Consider the following 18,441-nt stretch of genomic DNA (forward strand, 5'->3'; position numbering starts at 1 on the left):
AAAATTTGTCCAACAAACAGCATTTTGAAAAAAAAAAATGGGAATGGAAATATTTTTAAAAAAAAGCTACTTTTGGCAAAAGAAACATCTCCGCTGCCTGTATGTATGTATGGGACAGATGTCTTCCAAGTACAAAAATGTACCAATAAATCAAGGAAAACAATTTATGGAATGTTAGATGCATGACTGGGTTATTCTTTTTTTTTGCAGGTAACATAAATAGATTACTTTTCCATTTCATTGAAATAGGACCAAGGTTGACCTTACCTTGAATAGGACTAAGGTTGACAGATGGTGTTCTCTCAAGCCACCAGTTCACTTTCTATAGGCAAGTTATTTTCCTTGAGTGAAGAAGGTTTATACTATTGAAGACAAAAGGGCTGTTTTGTTAATAAAAATTGTATGTTTTACTACAGCAGGGAACTGGATTAATATCAGAAATTTAATCTACATGCCTGAAATAACCTTGATTATTACACAAACAACCTTTAGAAAAATAAATCTATTTTTATCATATCTTGCTGGGAGGCCTGTTTATTGTAATAGTACTGTCCTAAAATAAAAAGTAATAAAAAATGACAAAATACTTTCAAATAATGAAGTTCAGAAAAAAAGTGGGTAAGACAAAATTCTCCGTGGAAAAATTTTGTAAAATTACTAGAATTTTTTTTTGTAATTGTGAGTTTTGTCCGATTTTTGCAATTAAAAAAATAATTGACAGCATTAAAGGTAATGGAATAGAGTAGATCTTACTATCACCCTCAGACACCTTTATAATGTTATTCAGTCTTGAAAATCACTTAAACACCTACCATGCTAAATTTCTAAAAAGGACTGGTCCATTATTCAATTTTTGCAGTACCATTTGTTACTGAAAATTTACTTACTGAATAGCGAACAGTGCCTGCATAGATGTGCAGGCTGATCTTGGTCTGCACTGGTCGCAAATGCAAATACTAATTAAAACCCTACCATTAATTTGGTGAACCAAACAGTTGATAGCTAAACTCCAATTAAAAAAAGGCATAAATCAAGTTAATGACTTCCCAGTCTTTCAGCACTTAACCATGTACTTTTGTGTTTTAGAGAATTCATTCCAGTTTGTGTAGAACTTGATTAATATTTCTTAACCAAGTCAGACTAGATGTCACAAGTTGAATCACCAGCAGTTCTAGAGATCAAGTGAAGGATTAACCCTGGCTTGGATGCTGGATTGAGTTTATATGATTTGTTTGATCAGTGTTTGCATGAACCTTGCTCATTTGTTTAATTTTAGGATCCACGTTTAGAATCAGGTTATGAAAGTGTTCCCACAGATGACATTCATATGACTCAAGTGGGCTTGCAGGAACATTGGCTTGAGGTTTTGAAAAACTATATAGTACCACTAACGCTTAAAGTATACCCTCAATTTTATGATGTTGATGATGTGAGTAATCTACATGTTTGAGTTTAATCCTTACTCTGCTAAATTTCTATAATGAACTTGTCCATCTTTCAGTTTAGACAGTACCATTAACTGTTAAAAAGGGTGCTTACCAAAAAGATACTGACTGAATGACAAACAGTGCAGACCATGATCAGACTGCATGGATATGCATGCTGATCTTGGTCTGCACTGGTTGCAAAGGCAGAATCACTTGCCGCCAACAGGCTTGAGGGTAATGTTAAATTAACTGTACCCAGCCTAATATATGGCTGTTGATGGACCAGCTTTTTATTTATGATTTAAACTTAAAAATATACTGTAGGTACAAGGTTTGTTCAGACAGACACAATTATGAAAATGAAAGATAAAACGTTGTATGTTAGAACCATAGACGTATGTCATGTGTTGAAGTTGCTCGATTGATCCAGTGATGAAAGTCTTGTTTAGAAACTGTAAAATTGGTCCGGAGAATATAAGTCATGTGAAGAAGCTATAAATTGAAGATTGATCAATGGTCGAAAGTCATATTTAGAAGTTATAAGATTGATCCGTAGATGTAAGTCATGTGAGAAAATTGTCAAGTACTTTTTAGTACAATTTAAGCACTTAGGAGAAGTCTTTGAAAGAAGCAATTATTGCTGTTGTATAAGAAATAAGGAAAAAGAATTTTGTTCAACACTGTTACTGCTTGAAGCTATAAACTTCAACTAAGTGATAAACTAAACAAAACATCAAGGAAATCCAGAAGTGAACTCGGACTCCCAAGATGATAGCAATATTTTTAATGATCTTACTTTAAGGTAGTTCTGCACGTTTGGATCAGTTTTTTTTCTATAATGTAGAATTTGATTAAACTCTGATTTTTCAAAACTTCAGAATATACCTAGAAAATTCAGCAAATAAAAAAGATAGGGTCGTATGGTTGATTTTTTGCTAGACTGATTTGAAAAATTTGGACCTCACGCAATATCTTATAATGGGAGTCTATGGGAAAATCATTACTTTCATAACATTTTCACGAATAGAAATTTTTCTACAATGTAGATTTTGAAGAAACTTCTTACAGTTGTAAATAAACACATGGCCTATAATTATGACTCCCACCACACAGTGGTGTGGGAGACATATTGATTTACTCCAGTCTGTCTGTGTGTCTGTCACAAAGCTTGTCCGCACTCTAAGTTGAACATTTCTCATCCGATTTTCACCAAACTTGAACAAAATGTGTTTGACCATAAGACCTCGGCCAAGTTCGATAACTAGCCAAATCGGTCCAGGCGTTTTGGAGTTATGGCCCTTGAATTACCAAAAATCGGTCTTTTTACTCTTGTCCGCACTCTAATTCGAATATTTCTGATCCAATCTTCACCAAACTTAAACAAAACGTGTTTGACCATGAGACCTCAGCCAAGTTCGATAACTAGCCAAATCGGTCCAGGCATTTTGGAGTTACGGCCCTTGAATTATCGAAAAATTGGCCTTTTTATACGCCCGTTTGAAAAACGGGACGTATTATGGGAACGCCCCTGGCGGGCGGGCGGGTTGGCGGGCGGGCGGGCGGCGTCCACAGACCTTGTCCGGAGCATATCTTCTACATGCATGAAGGGATTTTGATGAAACTTGGCACAGTTGTTCACCATCATGAGACGGAGTGTCATGCGCAAGAACCAGGTCCCTAGGTCTAAGGTCAAGGTCACACTTAGAGGTCAAAGGTCAAATTCAAGAATGACTTTGTCCGGACCATATCTTCTTCATGCATAGAGGGATTTTGATGAAAGTTGGCACAATTGTTCATCATCATGAGAAGGAGTGTCATGCGCAAGAACCAGGTCCCTAGGTCTAAGGTCAAGGTCACACTTAGAGGTCAAAGGATACAAGAATGAAAACTTTGTCCGGAGCATTTCTTCTTCATGCATAGAGGGATTTTGATATAACTTGGCACAAATGTTCACCACCATGAGGCGGAGTGTCATGCGCAAGAACCAGGTCTCTAGGTCTAAGGTCAAGGTCACACTTAGAGGTCAAAGGATACAAGAATGAAAACCTTGTCCGGAGCATTTCTTCTTCATGCATAGAGGGATTTTGATATAACTTGGCACAAATGTTCACCACCACGAGACGTAGTGTCATGCGCAAGAACCAGGTCCCTAGGTCTAAGGTCAAGGTCACACTTAGAGGCCAAAGGTCAGATACAAGAATGACTTTGTCCGAAGCATTTCTTCTTCATGCATGGATGGATTTTGATGTAACTTGACACAATTATACACCATCATGAGACGAAGTGTCATGCGCAGTTCCCTTCTTTCGAATTACTTCCCTTTGTTGTTACTATAAATAGCTTATATTGTAACTTTTTCATTACTAGTCGTAGGGAAAAATCGAGACCACTTTTCTGTAGTACAACATGCATGCTACATCCAATTTTGAGGTGTATTTTGACCAGTCTCTACCTGGTAAAGATTTTTGTGAGGACTTACAATTTTTTTTATTTTTTTTTTTTTAAGATTAACTTCCCTTAGTTGTTACTATAAATAACTTATATTGTAACTTTTTTATAATTGACCGTAGGGAAAAACCAAGACCACTTTTCTGTGGTACAACATAGATGTTACTTTCCAATTTTAGGTGTATTTTAAGGTATCTCTACCTGGTAAGGAGTTTTTTTGTGGACTTAGAAAAACAAAACACTTAGTTATTACTAAACAACCACAAAATTAAAATTCCATTTGCAAATACAGGTGCTAGAGTAAAGAAATTTGCTGTGACGGGCGTATATTGTGACATTCTTGCACTCTTGTTACTCATGTCCGCACTCTTAATCGAACATTTCTCATCCAATCTTCACCAAACTAGAACAAAATGTGTTTGACCATGAGACCTCGGCCAAGTTCGATAACTAGCCAAATCGGTCTAGGCATTTTGGAGTTACGGCCCTTGAATTATCGAAAAATCGGCCTTTTTACTCTTGTCCGCACTCTTAATCGAACATTTCTCATTCGATCTTCACCAAACTTGAACAAAATGTGTTTGACCATGAGACCTCGGCCAAGTTCGATAACTAGTTAAATCGGTCCAGGCATTTTAGAGTTACGGCCCTTGAATTACTGAAAAAATCCGTCTGTTTACTCTTGTCCGCTCTCTAAGTCGAACATTTCTCATCCGATCTTCACCAAACTTGAACAAAATGTGTTTGGCCATAAGACCTTACCCAAGTTCGATAACTAGCCAAATCCGTCCAGGCACTTTTCATTTATGGCCCTTGAATTATTGATTGGATCCACTCATCCAGACCATCTAATTGGATCCACTCGTCTAAAACATCTAGAGAAACTAACATTTTTCATCATCTAAGGGGCAGTTGTGGGAGACATGCGCTTTTCTCAAAAGCATCTCTAGTTTGGTGAAATAAAATGTATAGGTCCGTGTGCTTAATTTTGAGATATTTGACCATGATTAAAGTGAACCGGACATTTCACGCTATTTTAAGACATTATTTTGAATATTTTAACGTGTTATATGTTTTAATATCATATTTTGACTTTAGAAATATAGCAACAGTGCCATTGTAGTAAATTTACTCACATATTTCACTTAATTCATAAAATGATTTTCATTTCCGTACGCCGAATCCAGGCTTTATTCTACGTTTTCCGGATAAATGACATTACGCCATCACTTCCGGTTTATCAGACGTGCAGAACTACCTTAATATTGTTTTCATTCTCATGAAATTCTGACAAGACAGGTACCTGCTTGAAATTCAGAAAATATGTATACAATCAGACATAATATTATAATGCTTGATACTTTAGTAGCTGTCTATGTTTCTGTCTGTTGTTTTGTTATAGTTTTGAATGCTTTTGCTAGAAATGCTATGTTATTGACTTGTTAACATATGAGAAATTGTTTGAAATAGAAAGAATGAAAATAAAAAAGGTTAATGTAATGGATAGTACCACCTATTGGAAAGACAAAAAGTTACCACATTTAGCTTCATAGTACAACGTAATTTGTTCATTAACAACACAAAAAGGAACAAAAAATGGTGTCTTAATGCATGTGGTCTGTTAAAGCAACTGGACTCCAGATTTTGGCTAAAAATGATCTTTCTTTAAAATTTAAGTTTTGTTGTATTATGAACATACTGAGCATGAGCTTTCATTTCTAAACTATCTTAAAACATGTGAAATCAAGAAAAAATTGTGCCCAAGTCAGGAGTTGCACATGGGCTGTGGTGGCAGTAAAAAACTTTCACGTGTTCTTGACCAGTACATCATGGAGGAATATGCACTTAATGATCGTTGAAATATAAAACTTCATAATTATGGCAGTGGTACAAATGCTTCTATTAATTTTGAATGCAAATTATTTCCTAATATCTAAGATTTTTTTCCTTTTCTTTATTGTCTTATTGACCGGAGGTCAGTGCCTTTAATAGAAATACTGGTAAGCAAGATTGTCTGTATGAAGTTAACATGGACAAGGACTAAAATCTGACTGTTGATTGTAACCGGTTTGTCTGATATGTTGCGCTAAGATGCACCAATTCTTTTTTCTTCCAACATTTAAAATACAGAATATTAAAATACTGCTTATACAGCTATATTTAATTAGTCTAATGTCATAAATGCTGAAATTTTGAATTCTATAAATTATTCTGTTATTGTACCCCCCGACAACAAAGTTGTAAGGGGGGGTATACTGGTTTCAGGTTGTCTGTCTGTCTGTCCGTCTGTCTGTCTGTCCGTCTGTCCGTAGACGCAATCTTGTGCGCACCATCTCTCCATATCCCCTTGACAGAATTTAATGAAACTTCACACAAGTGATCAGTACCAACAGTAGTTGTGCATGGGGCATGTTAGGTTCTTTTAGAAAAAAAATTTGCAGAGTTATGGGACTTTGTTTTTTTGTTACTATACTATATACATAGACACAATCTTGTGCACACCATCTCTCCTCATCCCCTTGACACAATTTAATGAAACTTCACACAAGTGATCAGTACCAACAGTAGTTGTGCATGGGGCATGTTAGGTTCTTTTAGAAAAAAAATTTGCAGAGTTATGGGACTTTGTTTTTTTTGTTACTATACTATATACATAGACACAATCTTGTGCGCACCATCTCTCCTCATCCCCTTGACACAATTTAATGAAACTTCACACAAGTGATCAGTAACAACAGTAGTTGTGCATGGGGCATGTTAGGTTATTTCAGTGACAAAAATTGCAGAGTTATGGGACTTTGTTTCTTGTTAACATACTATGTACATACAGTCTGCATATGCAGTCTTGTGCGTGCCTAATCTACCAAACCCTTATACACAATTTAATGAAACTTCACACAAGTGATCAGTACCAACCCTAGTTGTGCATGGTGCATGTTACATTCTTTTAGATAAATATTCTGCATAGTTATGGGACTTTGATTTTTGTTACTATACTGTATACATACAGTCTATATACATACAGTCCACATAATTATGCAATCTTGTGTGCGTCAAATTGCAATGTACTTTGTCAGTGCATGCGGGGGATACATTCATCACCTTTAGTGATAGCTCTAGTTTGTTATATATTTAGGTGGTCATTCTCTTTTTATTTTCAAAATGACGAGAAGAAAATGTAATTTGGAAAGTTTTTGGATTTTTATACGCCTGAAGGGACGTATTATGATATACCCCCGGTGTCCGTCTGTCTGTCCGTCCGAGTCCACATTTGCATATTTAAGTGACTATAGGAACAATTATAGTTAACTGTACTTTTTCTTTGATGTCATTCATTCCGTAAGGCTTTTATGTGGCTATTTTTCTTTTACGTGGCTAAAAGAACAATAGAGAGAACAAAAGAGTAGCCACATAAATACCAGTATGTAGGAACTTCCGTCTGTCCATCCGTCCGTTAGCAATTTCGTGTCTGCTCTGTAACTCTTGAAGCCCTTGAAGGATTTCAAAGAAACTTGACACAAATGTTCACCACACTGAGACGACGTGCAGAGCCCTTGTTTCGGATGACTAGCTTCAAGGTCAAGGTCACACTTAAGGGTCAAATGTCATATGAGTGTGTTTCGTGTCCGCTCTGTAACTCTTGAACTGCTTGAAGGATTTCAGAGAAACTTGGCACAAATGTTCACCACACTGAGACAATGTGCAGAGCGCTTGTTTCGGATGACTAGCTTAAGGTCAAGGTCACACTTAAGAGTGAAAGGTCATATATGACTTTGCTGTGTCCGCTCTGTAACTCTTAAACTGCTCGAAGGATTTCAAAGAAACTTGGCACAAATGTTCACCACACTGAGATGACGTGCAGAGCGCATGTTTCGGATGACTGGCTTCAAGGTCAAGGTCACACTTAAGGGTCAAAGGTCAGATATGACTGCTTTATGTATAATTCTTTGCATTGCAGTGCTCTTGTTTTTATTTGGCAGATCCCTTTTTTGTTCTCTTACAATAATTTTTTTTATATTACTTCCCTTTTTTTATTACTATAAATAGCTTATTTTGAAACTTTTTTATTATTGGCCGTAAGGAAAAACCAAGACCACTTTTATGTGGTACAACATGGATGGTACATCAAATTTTTAGATGTATTTTGACATAACTTAACCTGGTAAGAATTTTTACTGGACTTAGAATTTTTTTTAGAATTTCTTCTTTTTGTTCTTCCTGTCCTTTGGGCTTCAGCAGTCAAGTTCTTTAAATTTTGCTCCCATCCTCTCATGTAACCCTTCGGGCGTATATTGCCCCACTTGGCGGCGCTCTTGTTGCTAATGTTCAAATTTATTAAGATTCATTTCTTCTGTTTACCAGCTTCAGAATTCTAACATGATTCCTATGTATGAGAAAGTTTTTATATAAAAACAAACATAATGATTTGAAGTCTTGCATGCTATGTGTTAGATGTGTCTTTTGTCTTAATATCACAGATGCTAGACACAAAATCTTTTTCTTGTCTTTCTCTATATAAATAACAGGTCTCTTGCATTTAAATATTGCTATGTGTCTAGCACCTGTGGTTTATATATCAAGATACCTTGTTACAGATTACCTTTTTCTTACAGCCTCCAAGAGCCATTTTGAACTTTGTTGTGAAGTATAACCCAGAACGGCAGAGAGAACTGAGGCCCCATCATGACTCCTCCACATTTACGATAAATATTGCACTCAATCGTCCGAAAATAGATTACGAGGTAAAAATTCAAATTTTCTTACAAGTTCAAAAGAATTTACATGTATTGGTAACCATAGACAGTAGATGTTTATTGTGTATCACAGTGTTGCAAAATTATTTTGAACGCTGTTTTATGATACAAGTAAAAGATTTATTTTCGCTTGAAAACGAAACTGAATGTGTACAAAAAATGAGCCGCGCCACGAGAAAACCAACATAATGGCTTTGCGACCAGCATGGATCAAGACCAGCCTTTGCATCCAAGCAGTCTGGTCAGGATCCATGCTGTTCGCTTTCAAAGCCTATAGCAATTAGAAAAACCGTTAGCGAACAGCATGGATCCTGACCCGACTGCACAGATGCCCAGGCTGGTCTGGATCCATGCTGATCACAAATGCACTATGTTGGTTTTCTCATGGTGTGGCTCATATAGCATTAGGTGGGTGCTTTTAGTATCGGTATTAAATACTCACATTTAGAACAGAATATAAATTTTACATTGTAAAAAATTGTACTGTTTCTACTTTCAGGGTGGTGGATGTCGATTCTTGCGATATAACTGCAGTGTAACTGATTCACGTAAAGGTTGGATGATAATGCATCCTGGGAGATTGACCCATTTTCACGAAGGTCTTCCAACCACCAAAGGAACCCGCTACATATTCGTCTCATTTGTAGATCCATAAATGCTCAGTGATTAGGGTGTATGCTAGATATGTGTTCATTACATTGTTTACTAATTAGAGCGTATGTGACATATTCAGCATGTAGGAAAATAATGTTATTCAGTTTAATGCTGCAGTTTAAGGCCAGTAATTAAAGATGTTCATTTGTATTTAGTATGTTGTGTTTATAAAGCTTTTAGATGAATTGAATGAAAAAATAAAGTGGAGGTCCCTGCTTAAACCGGTGTAAAAGTTTCATTATTATGTATGACTCGGATTCTGTCTATCAGTTGTTCATAGGAGTTATCACCATCTGGTAGTATTGCAACCTCATGAAAGAACACGTCAATAGGGTGACTGTATGTACGTATGTTTTAAAAAGAAATTTGCTATGTAGGGGTAAATTTAAATAAACTGGTACCAAAATGCTGCTGAATGTCGTATCAGTCACCTGTAAGACATGTAAGTGACCACTTGCCTTAGGCAGCTTGTCTGCTCACTTCACAGATTGATATTTTGTTCTGATTTCATCTTGTCTTAAATGGCCAACTGCTGTAGAAAGCCATATTGCTGGCTGCTTGATCAGGTCTGAGTGTGTAAAAGATATTGTCTAAGAGCTGTGTTTAATTCAGTGCTTCTGTAGTGTGTTGAATAGTATGTGAGCATAATTATGCTTTTTCTAGTCAAATATTTTGTGTATATTTGTTTAATGGATCAACGCCAAAGAATAATTTGTGTTAATTTGCAAAGCTGAACATTTATTAGCATTTCTGTGGTATTTTATGACTTGTTTCTGTATTTACTATTTTGTGAAACTTTCTTTATAAATCAGAAGGGGAAAACGCTTACTGAAGTTAGGAAAAGTTTCTAGGTGACCCATTTTATTTTGGAAATTACCGAGATTTAGCGGAAGTTTTATGTTAGATGGATATTGTGAGTTTTTATATCGTAATACTGTATAGGGCTTTGAATTCGCAGTTGTTTTTTTTTTCGCTGTTTTCCAAAATGGGCTGGTTCACAGTTAATATATAAATTAGTGCAATTACATAAAACGCAAAATGATGTTTTTGCAACAGTGTTTTTTCTATAGGGTATATAGTGCGTTTTATTCGACCTGGCTGGGCGCAGTTAATCTGTGGCTTATGCAAATAATTGTAATCTTAAAAAACAAGCAAAATAGGTAGATCTACAGTGTAAGGTAGATGGCCAGTGAATAGGTAGATCTACAGTGTAAGGTAGATGGCCAGTGAATAGGTAGATCTACAGTGTAAGGTAGATGGCCAGTGAATTAGAAATCAGGCTACAAAATATACTACATATCTTGCACAATAATGCAATGGACAGTCGCGAAACCCCGCCCCACCAGGTCGATTGAAATGCACTGTACTTTATTGCGTTTCTGATTGTCCACTTTTCAGCACATGTTTTGAAAATTGGGTATAGATAACTAAATATGGGTAATCCAGAATAATTTGATTCGCTTACAACACTGGGGATTGCTGATATGTATCATAATTCTAACAAGTCGTGCACACTATAATCGCCTCGCTTTTTATAATATTACCTTGTTTGAAAACAGTTCACCAGCTGTCGCAACAAAATTGAGCTCCTAAAAAGATCTTTTGTATGGGCAGGTTTAATCCCACCAGACAAAAACTGTTGGTGTAGGCACTTTTTATGGGCATACAGCTGTTGTGTGTGTCAATAAAAACAATTATCAGCTATTTAGAGAAAATGCAGAGATCAAATAAGACAGACTTTATATATTTATGTATGAATTATGTTTATTTACATGTAATTTAAATAAAGTTGAAATTATGATTTGATACAATTATTTGATGACTGTTAGAATAAATTTATATAGTGAATAGAATAGTCATGACTTAACTTGGAGTTATGTCCCATGGTATGAAAGACAAAAAAACATGTAACATACTGAATATGTCCATTTTAAAATCACAGATTTGGAATTTGCTGATATTCAAAATCCATGAAAATTGCAAAAATAAAAACTCTGCAAATAAAAGCTCCTATACAGTCTTAGTATTACATTTCACTTGTTTACATTTTTGGAGTAAATAAACCAGGATGTGTTAGTGTTGTAAATACAAATACAAGGTCTACAATTTTTGTATAGAATTTTACCAAATTGTCGAAAGATACGTCTTTACATGAGAATTATGTCAAGGATGTATTTATCATGACAAATGATTTTACTTTCTATTGTACTTCTGTTGCTTTATGTCTATAGCCTTTTATAAGTGACACTTTTCTAATAAGTACATTGTTGAATTTGTAATATTTTGCTGCCACATATATGTATGTTGTATTTTATTTGCAATTTCAGGTACATTTCTCTTACTCAGTTTTTATCTTATACAGATATATGATTTTTTTTAACTGCATTTAATATGGATTGCATACTTTTAAGTCCACAAGATTGACAGATTTGTTCACAAAGTGGTTTTATTGACAGATTGTGTGTAAAAAAAATATGTTTTTTAATAGTTTTCAATGCTTTAGATAGTTTTGTGTCAGCTGAGATCTGATTGGTTTTTCAAAAGTACCATGCAGTTACATTAGAAATGAGCTAAATTTTGTATATTTGCTTTCATCTGGATGATTTGGTATAATATTTAGATGTATAACTGTTGGAATAATGCATTGTTATGCTGTATCTTCCCTAATTAATACCCTCTTCCAACCCCACCCCCCAGCCGCCCATCTTAAAAAATGAAGTTATGCCCCACCAGGTCGATTGAAATGCACTGTACTTTATTGCGTTTCTGATTGTCCACTTTTCAGCACATGTTTTGAAAATTGGGTATAGATAACTAAATATGGGTAATCCGGAATAATTTGATTCGCTCACAACACTGGGGATTGCTGATATGTACCATAATTCTAACAAGTCGTGCACATTATAATCGCCTCGCGTTTTATAATATTACCTTGTTTGAAAACAGTTCACCAGCTGTCGCAACAAAATTGAGCTCCTAAAAAGATCTTTTGTATGGGCAGGTTTAATCCCACCAGACAAAAACTGTTGGTGTAGGTACTTTTTATGGGCACACAGCTGTTGTGTGTGTCAATAAAAACAATTATCGGCTATTTAGAGAAAATGCAGAGATCAAATAAGACGGACTTTATATATTTATGTATGAATTATGTTTATTTACATGTAATTTAAATAAAGTTGAAATTATGATTCGATACAATTATTTGATGACTGTTAGAATAAATTTATATAGTGAATAGAATAGTCATGACTTAACTTGGAGTTATGTCCCATGGCATGAAAGACAAAAAAACATGTAACATACTGAATATGTCCAATTTAAAATCACAGATTTGGAATTTGCTGATATTCAAAATCCATGAAAATTGCAAAAATAAATACTCTGCAAATAAAAGCCCCTATACAGTCTTAGTATTACATTTCACTTGTTTACATTTTTGGAGTAAATAAACCAGGATGTGTTTGTGTTGTAAGATCTACAATTTTTTGTGATCTACAATTTTTTTTATAGAATTTTACCAAATTGTGGAAAGATGTCTTTATATAAAAATTATGTTAAGGATGTATTTATCATGACAAATGATTTTACTTTCTATTGTGCTTCTGTTGCTTTATGTCTATAACCTTTTATAAGTGAAACTTTTCTAATAAGTACAATGTTAAATTTGTAATGTTTTGCTGCCATATATATGTATGTTGTATTTTATTTGCAATTTCAGGTACATTTCTCTTACTCAGTTTTTATGTTATACAGATATATGATTTTTTTTTTAATTGCATTTAATATGCAGGTTTTTAAGTCCACAAGATTGACAGATTTGTTCGCAAAGTGGTTTTATTGACAGATTGTGTGTAAAAAAAAAATGTTTTTTAATAGTTTTCAATGCTTTAGACAGTTTAGTATCAGCTGAGATCTGATTGGTTTTTCAAAAGTACCATGCAGTTACATTAGAAATGAGCTAAATTTTGTATATTTGCTTTCATCTGGATGATTTCGTATAATATTTAGATGCATTACTGTTGGAATAATGCATTGTTATGCTGTATCTTTCCTAATTAATGCCCTCTTCCACCCCCCACCCCCACCCCCAGCCACACCATCTTAAAAAAAATGAAGTTATGTTTTAAGGGAATTACCAGCATTATGGTAGTACTATAATTGTTCAGTTCATTTATTATATGTTGGAATTTTTTGGTTGATATTTCCTAAAAGAATATAAAAATGTCTTATTTATGGTCTTGATAAATATACTTTTTATTGAAAAACGTATTACCCCTGAGGGCGTTAATTAGGGAATTGCCTGTTTGTTACTTTTGAGTTCTTGCATTTTGATAACGGTGATATTTTCAATGTGTATTTGAATATTTTTGTGTTTCATTTGAAAGTTACAGTGCAATGGTTGTATATATGTGCTGTCTTGTGCCATATATTTGATTTTTAAAAAAAGTATGCAAACTCCTATGTTGTTGAATCCAGTTTCTGCCATAGATCTGAAAATAATGTTAATGTTGTTGAACTATGTTAATGGCATTGAACTCAGTTCATGTCATTGGGCTGAGTTTATGTCAGTGGAATGAGTTTATGCCAATGGAATGAGTTCACATCATTGAAATTAGTTTATGTCAGTGGAATGAGTTTATATCATTGAACTTAGTTTATGTCACTAAAGGTAAAATTGCTAGAACACATTTACTTTTGATATGACACATCACATCTGATATTTGTTCTGTTATAAACTATCTGAGTATACTTGATGTAGCAGTGTTAGAAAAAAAACTTTTTTCCGTCCATTATGTTGTATCAGTGTTGTGTGTATTGTCACTGAACATTGCGTTACTTGTACATTGATACAGTGCATATGTACACACATAGGTTTATATGGGTGACTCGTTGGTCTAGTGGTTACATGCTTGACTTTCAATCCAGATGTCTGAACTTTGAATCCCAGTCCAGGCACTGTTAATTTCTGAGATGCTCTTGAGTGTCTCCCACCTAAGTAAGAGGACAGTACTGTTTCTTCTCAGGAAAGACGGCTTCGTATGTATGCTATACACCAGGCACATTAAAGAACCAGACTGTCTATTCGTAAAGAGCTAGGCTAAGTTAGCCAGACAGGTCTGTATCTTAAAAGGATTTCTCTCTCTGTCATGGGGGCTTTGTTTCACTCTGTTCATCTGGTCAGATCGCTCTGTGTCTGTACTAGTGGTGGATGAATTTGGCACCCTGAAAAGCTGCCTTTGTGCTGTGTTAAGTGCCTTTGAACATGTTTATCATAAAAAGGGCCCTATATAAATCTGGTATAATAACTATATTTTTTGGAAAAGTGTTTTCTGTGCAAAATGATTTTATAAAGTGCAAAATACTGTAGGTTTATCAAGAAATGACAATGCTGTCAGAAGTCTTAAAAGAAGTATTGGTCATTGCTGCAAACTAGATTTTAAGGTACATGAGGTAGTGATATATAAATTAATATAAATATAAATTATGGTAGAAAATTGCTTGTTTTTATAATGGGTATGTCACTATTGTCCGCCCCATTAAAATATTCTGATAATCAGATCTTAGTCTTCCACTGAAGTTATCAGTATCATTTTTAATTTCTTCCACATTTCTCTTAATAGAAGGTGTTGGTGTAAATTTAGACCATTTACTTAAAATTACAATTTTCAGCAGTCAGAGATCATGTTTCATACCTTTTCTGTTCATATTAACATTAGCCACATTTGCTCTCATCGCTTGTCCCTTCACAAAAAAGAATCACTGCAAATTCTTCCTCTGTTATAATATGTTGCTTTGTTTCTTGCAGTGGTATCTTGAAATATATATAATTGAGCTGCACCATGAGAAAACCATCATAGTGCATTTGCGACCAGCATGGATTCAGACCAGCCTGCTTATCCACGCAGTCTGGTCAGTATCTATGCGGGTCCCTTTCAAAGCCTATTGCAATTGGAGAAACCGTAAGCTTACAGCATGCATCCTGACCAGAATGCGCTGATGCGCAGGCTGGTCTGCATCCATGCTGGTCGCAAATACACTATGTTGGTTTTCTCTTGGTGTGGCTAATATATGTTTGTCATACTGGTAATATGATAAGTGTCTTATACTGAAAAGACACTTGATACAAATTCTTATGTTGTTAATTAAACTTTGAAAATAATATATCCCAAACAGTGATTTCACTAAATAAAATCATTGTCATTCAGATGCAAAGAAATTATATCCCAAGAGTGATGAGTTCTTAATGTACACTGGAATGATAAACAGTGAGTGTATTCAAGAGAAAAGCACCGTTAGGTATATGATCCGTGCCATGGGAAAACCAACATAGTGGCAGTCTGGTCAGGATCCATGCTGTTCGCTAATGGTTTCTCTAATTGCTATAGGCTATGAAAGCGAACAGCATGGATCCTGACCACAGACTGCGCAGATGCGCAGGCTGGTCTGGATCCATGCTGTTCGCAAAGCCACTACGTTGGTTTTCCCATGGCGCGGCTCATATATTGATTCAAACAGAATGTCCAGGATTTGATTTCTGTGCCCTTGATGACACTGACCAATATTTGCATGTAGTGAGGTTTTCTTTTAAAGTATGCTGCTTTAACATCTGAGGCAATGATATAACTGTTGTTGATGTACAAACAGTGATTTTATTGTATAACATTACTCTTGCAGTTTATTAGTCGATTAGAAAAACAAAACAGATTGTGTTAAAATATATGTTAAATATATGTACTAAGTGTTAGAAATCCAACATTAAAGAAATTCATATTTGAATGCTGCTGTGTGAAAACCTGCATTTGGAGTTTTGAGACCCTTATGGATGTAGATTATCAGCTGAAAGTGCTGAAATCGATAAAACAGTCTGGATGTGGGCATAAACAAACAGTTTAGATGCATACTGATCTGGATCACTACTAGTCACAGAACCCTAGTGTTTGTTTTCACACAGCTGTCACATAGTACTCATATAACATTTGCTTCAATATTCATGATAATTTCATTTTTAGTTGTATATTTTTGCTCTGATTCTTTATTTTGCATTGTCACGACCATCTTGCAATATGACATTTTTATTAAACTAACCTTTTGTATGGAATGGGGATACTTACTTCATTTTAATGGTGACATGCTTCCAGAAACACATATTTTTTTTCTAAATGCTTGGTTAGGCAGTAAATGTATGTAACATTTACCCTTACCAGGCGGTACACAATTGATTCTGCCTTTAGGACCGGCATTGATCTTTATCGGCCTGCACATCCATACAGTCTGATCAAGATCTGCACTGTTCACAATTCAGTCAGTATCTTTTGATAAGCACAACTTTTTAACAGTTAATAATACTGTCCAAATTGAAAGATGGACAATTTCACTATAGAAATTTAGCAGGATAAGGGTTGAAAAAGTGATATAATAAGTTCCAAGTAGCATTTGTTTGTAAAGATTCTCCTGTAGCTTGTAAAATGTAAAGAACAAACAACTCTAAATCACTAGTAAGGCAACAGAAATGTGGTAATAAATAGAATGACTGTAGGTCTTCTTTATGTCATAGAAAGTTAAATGATGCTCATTTATGAGTTTTAACATCAGATCAGAGAAGTTTTCAGTTTTGATGTTTATCTAGAAGCATGTCACTATATATAGGTTGTATATATCTTAAGAGGAGTTATTGTATAATACCAGTGTAAAGAAATTGAATTTTTGGTGAATGCAGTAAGTACATGTATAACAAATGACTGCTTATGAACAGAAGAAAAAATAGCCTTTCATTTGTTCCATCTGACAATGCTCGAGCAGTTATCCATCCGGAAGCTTTGAAGTTTACCTTATTTCATGAAAAATACAAGCTATAATTAGTTAACAGCAATTTTTGAATTGTGGAGAGTGGCAAGTCAAGTATTCAAACTAGCAACATATTATTTATGCTTTATTTGACGTTAGATAAAAAAACTACAAAATAATGACATGATATCCAATAAAGGATCTGACTTAACGTGTTTTTTTTTATGTTTTGTTTTATTGGATTTGAATGAAGAATATTGTGTTAGTGTTTGTTTATCGGATTCATGTTTCAATATAGAATCATAAACACAACTACAGCATTGAAATAAAAGCTTGACTGAAATGATAGTTTTACATTATAGCCACGATAATGCATGTATATTCATGACGGCATAAAGTAATTATTTTCCAGTTATATTCCGCAAAAAGATTTTTGGCTTTTTGGCATATTTATGACCTCGAGCTGTACTTGTTTCCGACATTACAGTACACTATATGCAACATTTTTCGGAACAAAAACGAGATATTTCAGTTTTGGCATGTACGCTGATCCATGGTAGTGTCGTTTACAGTATAGGTTTGATTGACTGAAACAACTAGCGTAAAATCATAGGCATTCGGTGCATTTGCTGCCATATACATTTTATTATAAAAACATTTATTAGTATAAAATCCAGCACCCACTTGTTATCACGGTATAGAATGACTTCTAAACAAGACACCGGTATTAAATCACTAGTGCAACTTGTATGTTCTATTGAAGTATCGGTGTTTTAATTCAAAGCTGTAATATTATTTGAACTTCATTATATTATTTTTTCTTGTATTTGCTTTCATCCATTGAATTTCTTTTCAACATAAGAGTCTCTTTTTCGTTTTTATTTTTTTTTTTTATGTTACGTTTCTGCATTCTTGATATATTTACTAAAAATCTTTTATCCAGTTTACTTTCGAATTGACACAGAAAACTCCCCAAAATTTACAGATAGTACAATAATCTTCCACTGTGTCATACGACTTCATGGAATTTTTTGTCTAATAAATAATGTACTTTTCCACTGGGGAAAAACCCAGATAGACTTTATTGTCGGGTGATAACAATAGTACGGGTTTAGCTGACACCAATGTAATATATCGTGAACACGGAGTTGCATATTTCGTCATATGTAAACGATATTGTAGTGTACTATAGATCCGCATAGAAATGAATTGAAAGAAGTTAATGATCTTGTAAACGAGGTCAACACAGTTGAGACCAAAACAGACTTGATGGCCCGTTTGCATGGTGCCGTGGGGGTGGGGGCCGGGGGAGAGAAAGGTCTGGGAGCCGCCGTACACGTTCTAATGTTTTTGCATTTCAGCATAGTTGAAAA

General features: G+C 34.8%; 1 protein-coding gene across 5 annotated transcripts in view; it reads left to right on the forward strand.

Annotated features, from left to right (window-relative positions):
- The window catches only part of LOC123527641 (procollagen-lysine,2-oxoglutarate 5-dioxygenase 2-like), a 49,616-nt gene extending 32,710 nt beyond the window's left edge, over nucleotides 1-16,906 (forward strand). For 2 of the 5 annotated variants that reach the window (XM_053523869.1, XM_045307242.2), the window contains 3 exons: nucleotides 1,277-1,429; nucleotides 8,489-8,617; nucleotides 9,129-16,906. In XM_053523869.1, the coding sequence (XP_053379844.1) occupies nucleotides 1,277-1,429; nucleotides 8,489-8,617; nucleotides 9,129-9,284 (438 nt within the window). In that variant the 3' untranslated portion in view covers nucleotides 9,285-16,906. The remainder of the gene's footprint in view (nucleotides 1-1,276; nucleotides 1,430-8,488; nucleotides 8,618-9,128) is intronic. The other 3 variants (XR_008367179.1, XR_008367180.1, XM_045307243.2) reach the window with 3 other exon arrangements.
- Nucleotides 16,907-18,441: the final 1,535 nt, after the last annotated feature.

This window comes from Mercenaria mercenaria, chromosome 14, assembly GCF_021730395.1.
Source record: "Mercenaria mercenaria strain notata chromosome 14, MADL_Memer_1, whole genome shotgun sequence".
Classification (NCBI taxonomy): domain Eukaryota; kingdom Metazoa; phylum Mollusca; class Bivalvia; order Venerida; family Veneridae; genus Mercenaria; species Mercenaria mercenaria.